At 35.6% G+C, this 9,833-nt stretch overlaps 1 protein-coding gene across 1 annotated transcript in view; it reads left to right on the top strand.

Moving 5' to 3' along the window:
• The first annotated feature begins 276 nt into the window (after window positions 1-276).
• The window catches only part of SAMM50 (SAMM50 sorting and assembly machinery component), a 61,863-nt gene continuing 52,306 nt past the window's right edge, over window positions 277-9,833 (top strand). The window contains exons 1-7 of the mRNA XM_053719052.1: window positions 277-424; window positions 3,413-3,520; window positions 3,844-3,945; window positions 5,630-5,717; window positions 6,857-6,963; window positions 8,220-8,350; window positions 9,553-9,640. Of these exons, the coding sequence (XP_053575027.1) occupies window positions 404-424; window positions 3,413-3,520; window positions 3,844-3,945; window positions 5,630-5,717; window positions 6,857-6,963; window positions 8,220-8,350; window positions 9,553-9,640 (645 nt within the window). The 5' untranslated portion in view covers window positions 277-403. The remainder of the gene's footprint in view (window positions 425-3,412; window positions 3,521-3,843; window positions 3,946-5,629; window positions 5,718-6,856; window positions 6,964-8,219; window positions 8,351-9,552; window positions 9,641-9,833) is intronic.

The raw sequence follows: 9,833 nt of genomic DNA, 5'->3' as shown, positions 1-9,833 counted from the left end.
ACTGGGGTGAAAAAAAATGATTAAACAAGCGCTGCCTGCTCCTCTAACTAAACAAAATTTGACTAAAAACATACCGCCGGAGCTATCGTCACATTAAATTAGCGAAAATATAAGGGATATAGACAGACAAGCAAGTGAAGTAACTTTCAATACATGAACAATATAGCGGGTTTGCAGTTCGCGTAGACCAAATTGACATTTGTCCCACCTCTTATGAATACGCTCTTGTGATAGGCTTGCTCTCTGTACGTCAGGAAGTTTACAGCTAATCAGCGCGCGTACGGGGTTGGGTTTCGTGAGGTGTCATGGCGGCGCCCATGTTTCTGTGACAGCGCCCTGTCAGGCCGGGCTGTGTAGGTGACTGTGGGGACGGAGAGGCCCTGACACCTTGGTACCAGCAGACATGGGGACTGTGCACGCTCGGGTAATAAGGGACGGGATGGTTGCAATACATAGAGCTGAGGGGACAGCTTGACCTTCCCGCAGTTATAGTGGGAGGCAGTCAGGGAAACACAATGTGTTAGCTTGATAGGAGTATAGAGTGAAATAGGTTGTAGGGGGCGAGCAGTTCATTGTAAACACTATATATGCGTTAATGATACAATATACTTCTAAACTGTACAGGCAAGTGTCCTAAAGCGCTTTATTTTTTTGTCACAATCCAATATATCGGTCTACCTTAAAAATGAGAGAACCAATTTATCAGTTTGGATACAAGATTGCATAAAATGTTGTAGTTTTCAACCCCCCCCCCCCCCAAAAAAAAATAAAAATAATAAAAATAATACACGGCACTTACCAGGTTCACTTACCTTTTCCTGAGAAACTGTCATGTTATAGGGACCCTCAAATTACCAGAGCACTATTGGTTTAATGGTACAGTCACAGTTAAACAAATATTTAATAAAATTATATATAGGGAGGGAGAGAGAGAAGAGAAGAGAGAGAAAATATAATAATAATAATAATAATAAAAAAAATACATCTAAAGCCAGTTGAGCTAGTGGGAGCTGAAGAGATCACCTGTAGCTACTAAATGAATGATGGAGATACAGAAGGCCTATGTCTACAAAAGGAGGAGACAAGGACACCCTGCTGCTGGATGTGGGAGAAAGATTGACAAACAATAGCCCAGGGATTGAGATCTGAGAGAGCCTGCGGCTGGATGAGGGGGGAGACCCAGTGGCTGGTGGGGGACAACAATCTCTGGCTGGAGGGAGAGAATAAGAGTCAACCGCTGGTTAGAAGGGGAGGTATGGAAAACACATGTGGCTGGTGGTGTGGGGGGGAAAGAACCTGCAGAGAGAGAGAGAGAGAGATAGCCTGCTGCTGGAGGGAGGAAGAGCGGTACCCTGTAGTAAATGGGAATAGGCAGCATAAATGTATTTGTATGCTGGATGGAGAACACAAGCGAACAAAGGAGGAGAGTGTAAGATGTTGGGAAGAGAGAAACAGACTGGAAGATGAGAGAAGTTAAGGCATTCTGAGGCCTCTTCTAGATATGATAGATACAGCTTATGACTTGTCATCAGTCTTAAATTGGAGAGGGGACTAAGACCGATACTTGTAAGAAATATAGATGAAACTGTAGAAAGGACACATATAATGCATGTTGCTGATGTTGTATATAAAACTGAATTCCCCAGGACCACTGACCACTAGGCAAAAATTAGTTAAAATTTATTTTTTAAATGCTTATTGCACAGATTATCAGTCCATACATTTATGTTAAATTATGTCATTATTTTGTGCCTTGGATAGCATTACTACATAATGCCACCCGACTGGCACAAATGTCAGTGAAGAGTTAATCTATACTGCATGGGGATTAAACAGTAGCAAGGAAAATGAAAATAATTTACATGACGTGGCATATAGTACAGATGAGGTAATATCAGAATATTTGGGATGTGAAATTCCATCACACATAAAACGAGAGGATATTGTTTGGATGAGGAGGCAGCAGGGTATTTGTTTTGCAGGTAGATAATGCAATAAAACAATAATGGAGAGAAAATGCGTGAGGTGAACGATAGAATTTGCAGGGGGGAGGAGATGAAAGACAGGCCCTTAGGGTACGATAATGTGTTTTTAATACCATACCAATCAAGTGCCTGTTTAAAGTATGAACTAAAGATAAGATTTGTATGTCATAACATATGTTAGGAATCTGCAAATGTTTTTTTTTCTGTTACTATGGTGCAGTGTGTTTAATGACTTTAATTGCAGTTAGTGCACAGATTATAGGAAGTGAACACCACCTTCATATTTTTAATTTATTAGTATTCCAGTTTCAGAGCGTGTATGGTAATTTTAAAGGGGTGCAAAAACAAAAATTGAAGTAAATATTTTAATTGATTAATAAAAATGAAACCATATTGAGTATATAGTAATCAGTTTGTTTGAACTTATTTACAAATAGTCCTAGTTTGCCAAAATTAAAGGGACAGTCTACCCAAATTTCTTTTTTAGAGATAGATAATCCCTTTATTACCCATTTCCCAGTTTTGCATAACCAACAGTAATATTAATATAGTTTTTACTTCTGTGATTACCTTGTATCAAAGGCTCTGCAGACTGCCCTCTTATCTCAGAGCTATTTACAAACTTGCATTTTAGCCAATTAGTGCTGCTTTATAAATAACTCCACGGGAGGGAACACAATGTTATCTATGTGGCACACATGAACTATCACTGTCTGGCTGTGAAAAGTTGATACATTGTACCGAGATAAGAGGCGGCCTGCAGGGGCTTAGAAACAGAAATTTAGAGGTTTAATGGTTATAAAGTATATTAAAGGGATAGCATAGTCAAAATTACATTTTCATGATTCAGATAGAGCATGCAATTTTAAGCAACCTTCTAATTTACTCCTCTTATCAATTTTTCTTTGTTCTTTTGGTATCTTTATTTGAAAAAGCTGGGATTTAAGCTTAGGAGCCGGCCCATTTTTGGTTCAGCACCTTGGGTAGCGCTTGCTGATTGGTGTCAAAGTGTAGCCATCCAATCAACAAGCTCTACCCAGGTGCTGAACCAAAAATGGGCCAGCTCCTATGCTTGATTTCCAGCTTGTTTAAAATAAAGATACTACAAGAACGGAGACAAATTGATAATAGGAGTAAATTAGAAAGTTGCTTAAAATTGCATGCTCTTTCTTAGTCAGGAACGTTTATTTTTGACTAGACTATCCCTTTAATATAACAATGTTGGTTGAATGGGTACTAAATATGTTATCTATCTTTTTAAACAATACAGAAGACTGTCCATTTTAAGAGAAAAGATAAGCATATGCAGCACGGTTTTCAAGCAGTTAGCAAAAAGGTGCAGAGTTTTGCAAATCATTGTCCGTTTTAAATGTTTACCCACATAGAAGTTTTTTTTATTTAATCTTTCTGAATTAATTCTGCTTTAGAGTTTGGATCCTCTTCCTATGGATGGACATGATTTCGCATCTGCTGATGATTCTGATCTTGTAGAAGTGGAGCCGCAAAAGAAACAGGAAATTTTAGAGAACAAAGATGTACGTATCCTAATTAAATCTCATTTTCACTAAGTACAAATCTGCAAAACTTTGGCTTCATTTTGTCTTGATAAGCAGCAAACGTTTATTAGCAAATTATTGCTTTGACTTTGTATTAAAACATTTTCACTTTTTTATTTTTTATTTCTCCCAAGTACCAAGGATGTTGGTGGTAGCCATAACAAAACATCCAGTGTTGCTCAAGTCTAGTTGAAAACCTGCAGTGTTTATTTTGCACTGATATAAAAGGTCATGCCACAAATACTTTTAGAACTGTGCCGTTGCAGAGCTGTCTCTTGATTTGTATTTTTTTTTATTACAAGGTTGTGGTTCAGCGTGTGCACTTTGAAGGTCTGGGGAGGACAAAAGATGACCTTATTATGTATGAAATCAGCAATGTCTTCAAGGCTAAAAATCTTATTGATGTGAGTATAATTTCTAAATAGGATTGTAGACACTGTAATTTATAACTGTTGCTTAAAGGGATAGTCTAGTCAAAATTAAACTTTCATGATTCAGTTAGAGCATGACATTTTAAGCAACTTTCTAATTTACTCCTATTATCAGTTTTTCTTTGTTTTTCTTGGTATCTTTATTTGGAAAAGCAAGAACATAAGCTTATGAGCCGGCCCATTTTTGGTTTAGCACCTGCTAGTGCTTGCTGATTGGTGGCTATATTTAGACACCAATCAGCAAAGGCTACCCAGGTTCTGAACCAAAAATGTATATATGTTGGTTATGCAAAGCTGGGGAATGGGTAGTAAAGGCATTATCTTTTTAAAATATAAAAAAAAATTCAAGTAGCCTGTCCCTTTGATGATGACTTGTGCAGCAAACAATGAAACAAAATATTAACTAATTATATCTTAATATTATCTTAAATTTAATCTGGGTGGTAAGTAAAATCAGCCAAGTGATGTGCCCATAGTGTTGGTGTGGGTCCCGGCGAGAACCCTGTGCATATACTAATCAAACTTTTCCCTATGCAACTGTGAGCACATAAAGAAAGAAAGCAATGCTTTATAGTTTCTCACGCTTCTTCTTTGTGCTTGTTATGGTGGGGTAAGAGTATATTATTTTGATCAAAGCAAGATGTAAAATTTACATAAAAAAAAGAACCCATGATAGGTGAATCAAAGAATGGTAATTAGCACACAAATGATATGTATGAATATTTTAAAGCATAACTGTAAATCATTTATATAAAAAAAGACCGCTATGTAACATCGACTGCCCTTTAAGTTTAAAAACACGTCTCTGCCTGAGACAAATTAATTTCTGAATCATAAACTAAATACTCAACGTAACTTTAATATGTAAGGGCGTAGGAAAAAAGAAGAGGTTTAGCGCAGAGGGTTAAATTATTAATACGCTATGGTAATAAGTGAGCTACTGCTCATATTGTTTCCTTAATGCCCATTGTATTATTGGCAGAAAACTAACTCAGTTATTCTCCCGTTCCTTCCATGATCCCTTTAGAGGGAATATTAAGTAATGGTAAACTCTACCCTCTTTTAAATCAGATCCCAAATATTGGTTATATTTTAAATGAAGTTTAGTTCATCAGTTAAAACAAAGATGCACTAAAACTTACTTTTTAATATAGATATGAAATTCCTTTCCCCTGCTCTGGCGCCCACTTCAAAAGTAAATTTTTCTGTGATCTAAACGTTTGAATTGTTCTCCAATCAGAGCTATAGCTACAACAAAAGTGCCTTATGGGGAGAGTGCTGATTGGACAACAAGTCAAATCTATATTAAAAAGTAAGTTATAGAGCATCTTCATTTCAACTGATGAATTAAACTCCTTCTAAAATATTGCTAACATTCCGGATCTGTCTTTATAAAGTGGAGAGTTTACCATCACTTTAAGCTATTGAGAGCATACATATTTTAACTTGTATAACAGAGAGTGATTAAGCAAAATATATTTTGTTTTAATGAAAGATCTAAAAAAGTGTGCCCTTTAAACTTGTTCTAATTTTTTTTCATTATTATTATATATTTTCATTAGGTAAATATTCCCACGATAGTTTGATTTTTAAACATCAAAGAGAAAAATGACTGCTGGATTGAGCAACACAATTATTATTTTTATTTTTTTAACAGGTGATGAGAAAATCTCATGAAGCAAGAGAGAAATTGCTCCGAATGGGAATATTTAGGCAAGTGGAAGTTTTGGTTGATACATGTGAAGGTAAGCATTTTATGTTGTGTGTACATTTTCTACTCTTCAAATGCATGATACTTGCTACAGCTTTATCGCTTTAGCCTATTGGGTGCATACGGATGAGATCAGTGTGCACAAAGCCTATTCCTAAAACGAAAATAGACTGCCCTTTTAGGGCCAGATTACAAGTGGAGCTTTCGCAAGGGCGATATTTGCGCTACACTTGGTAATACCAGCGCACACAAATGTGCACAGTTATTACAAGTGAGGTGCAATGCGCTTGTGCAAGCTCTTCCATAAACTCCAATGGGAGCCTCGTTCTCATGCTGTGATACAGCATGAGAACCTAGCGCAGCGAAGGGGGTAAGTTGCGCAGCAATGGGCAGCAAAGTGAAATATATATGTATAAGAATAGATGCATATTTTTATATGTGTATATACACATAGTAACACATACATATATATTTATATAAGCATATATATATATATATATATATATATATATATATATATATATATTTACAGGGAACACATGGACCACAATATAAAGGCACTTTTCAGTGCTGATTTTTATTGTTTAATAAACTACACTATTTTGGGGGCAATTGGGGCACTTTTTTAAAATTAACCAGAGATCTGATTTCTGTTTAATTTTTGGAGCTCTAATTGCTACCGTGAGCTTGCAGTAGCAATAACCAGCCACTTGTAATGGCTGGTTATTTATTGCACGCCCGTAAACCGGCGACTTTGCCCATTTACGAGCGTGCAATAAATTAGCTCTCCACTTGTAATAAGAGTATTGTATTTTGTGACAAGTGCCCCTTTAAAAGCTAAGTTAGTGGTGACTAAATAACGGCCTTCTGAGACTTGATCATGCAGTCCTCATATTTTATTTTTACCCTACGAAAATATATTCTGTGTTTTACCCAAGAAATCGCATGCGTTTTTTTTCTGCTCCTTAGTCCACTCTCTCTGACACACAAAGTAAACACTTTCTATGGGTCTGACATATGTTCAGTTATACTTTTTTCTGACCTTTTGCTCTCATGGAAGCCCTTGTTTGTAATATATAGTTTATTAGTAGCAGAATGATGCTTACTATAATATCAGTATTGTGTAATGTGTGGTCATTTTTGTTTCTTGTCACTTACTTTTTTGATTTGTAGGTGATGACGCTCTTCCCAATGGTTTGGATGTCACTTTTGAAGTCACAGAATTGAGAAGATTAACTGGAAGTTATAACACCATGGTTGGGAACAACGAAGGCAGCATGGTAGATTAAATAATTGTTTAAATATGTTTTAAAGGGAAGTTAAAGGGATATGGAACCCAACATGTTTTCTTCATGAGTCATATTTTACTTTTATTATCTAACTTGCTTTGTTCTCTTTGTATTCTTTGTCGATTGCCATTGGCTTACACATGTGTTCAGCTAGCTCCCAGTAGTAGTATTCACTTGTCCCTTTTAAATAATGACAAATCTAGTTTTTGTAATGTATTTTCATTGCTAGAGGCTGATTTATAGCAGACTGAGCCAGCCTCTGCATGTCTATGTAGATGTTTGATTTGTGCAAACAGTACTGTATTTTTGGAACTTGGCTACAAACATCCAGCTATCTAATACATTATTAAGTGGGGTCAGTATGAAACCCTATGTTTTAATATTAGCATTCCCTCAGTTCTCTGATATAGGAAGTAGCTGAAGATTTACCTACTGCTAACCCTACACATTATATATTGGTCACAGCAATCAATGTTGTGTGTAAGGTCAAAGCCAGCGCTGCCAAATATCCATAAAACGACTGCGTTACTTCATTTGCTAGAGTTCATCTCATAATGCAGTAATTGTAAGTTCTGGGGTGGCCGTTCTGCCAGGGTCAGCATGATACTGAAAAAAAATACCCTTTAAAGGGACAGTACTTGAAAAATGTTATGGTTTAAAAAGATAGATAATCCCTTTATTACCCATTCCCCAGTTTTGCATAACCAGCACAGTTATATTAATATAATTTTTACCTCTGTTATTACCTTGTATCTAAGTCTCTGCAGACTACCCCCTTATTTCAGTTCTTTTGACAGACATGCATTTTAGCCAATCAGTGCAGATTCCAAAATAACTTCATGGCAGTGAGCACAATGCTATCTATATGACACATGAACTAGCACTGTCTAGCTGAAAAACTGTCAAAATGCACTGAGATAAGATGTGGTTTTCAACAGTTTGGTGAGTTCAGAGTACAGGTCCTTTTTAACATGGGGCGCATGGTTAGCAGATGATTGGCTAAAACGAATGTCAATCAAAGCAGTACCTTGGAAACATTTAGAGAGAGGCTGAATATAACAGTGCAACATTACCGTAATAAAAATGAAATTATTCAGTAAACAGATGTTTTTAATATTATAAAAGCATATCGATGTGCTAGTTAAGGTAAAAGCTTCTAAAATATGTTGAGCAGTTGGTATGAATTTACCATCACTTTAAGCTTTGTCTAATAAATATATATTTTAATTATTGTAATTGTTTTTTAGGTTCTTGGTCTTAAACTTCCCAATCTCTTTGGTCGCGCTGAAAAAATGACTTTCCAGTTCTCTTATGGGACAAAGGAAACCTCATATGGGTTGTCCTTTTTCAAACCCCAAGTTGGAAACTTTGAAAGGAAGTAAGATAAATTATCTAAAACATGTTTTGTATATTTTCTATTATTGTATTATTATTATTATTATTATTATTAATGCACATTCAGTCTTCATAACAAAATGTACCTGGGTTACAGCAAACAAAAGAAAAAGTCTTATTTTACATTTAAGGGACATTGTATTCTAATCCCCTGCCCCTTTAATTTGTTCCCAATTTTACCTGCTGACGTGTATTTAATTGTTTGCAAACAGCTTTACCTTTTATTTAGTTATTTAAAACTGCTTTTTTCACTTGTTGAATCCACTATACTGAAAATATGAATACATATATATGCTCTGTTGAAAAGTTATGTAAACAGGAGACAGTAGCACTAGTTAACCTCTGAGTTGGGGTAGGAGAGAGATGTTTATATTTGAAATAGCTGGTTTTGCTCATTGAACCCCCAGCCATAATTAGCATTTCAGTACCTAAAAGTTTAGCTGTGTGTTTACACAGATATAACACAAACAGGTCTGTGTTACCTGCAGGCTTAGCTTATTTATGTGGGCATGTCCTTGAAAACAATAGGTGATAGGCAAAACCAGCTGTTTCAAATACAAAAATAAACATGAAGGGACAATTCCAATATATTTACTGTTCCACAGTAGGTATAACAAGTTATTTTGATTGCAAAACACATTTTATATTAGTGTCTTTTTTTTTTTTTTTTTTTTGTTATATTCACTGTGGGGGTTTTTTATTATCCTTGGTACATTACAGTATGATCTATTGACTTTTAGGATGAACACAGATTAAAAAAATAGAAATAAAGTTGCCTGCCAGTATTTTCTTTTCACCCAAATCTTTGCACTGCTTAATAGATATAAGGTCTGATAATAAATTGCAGTAAGTTATTAGAACCTTTTATCATAAGATATTTGTTTGCTACAAAGTATGTGTTTAACCCTTGCAAAGAGGAGACAATTGGCAGATAACTACATATGTTAGTGCTACACTGCAGCTTCTAAGTGTAGAGTTGTACACACGGTTGCAACAAGCATTTGTTTAACAGTAAAATGGTCTAATAAATCATTTTATTGCTAGAGTATAAATGTATGTATTGTTATCCAGAAAAAATAATAATTTTCATTCAAGCTACAGAGATGTTTATTTTATAGTGAGTTTTTTTTTTTTTATTGTCTCCATTTTAGTACACTGAAACTTACTATTTTCTGTTATTTTAAGTTTTTCTGTCAACTTGTACAAAGTGACTGGCCAGTTCCCGTGGAGCTCGCTGCGTGAGACAGACCGAGGAATATCAACCGAAATCAGTGTAAGAAACTGAATTATCTGAGTCTTTAAAGGGACAGTCTACTCCAGAATTTGAAGTGTTTGAAAAGATAAATATTCCATTTATTTCCCATTCCCCAGTTTTGCATAACCAACACAGTTATATTAATTTTACCTCGGTGATTACCTTGTATCTAAGCTTCTGCAGACTGCCTCCTTATCTCAGATCTTTTGAC

The sequence above is a fragment of the Bombina bombina genome, chromosome 6, assembly GCF_027579735.1.
Source record: "Bombina bombina isolate aBomBom1 chromosome 6, aBomBom1.pri, whole genome shotgun sequence".
Classification (NCBI taxonomy): Eukaryota; Metazoa; Chordata; class Amphibia; order Anura; family Bombinatoridae; genus Bombina; species Bombina bombina.
This window is presented reverse-complemented; position numbering and strand designations above follow the sequence as displayed.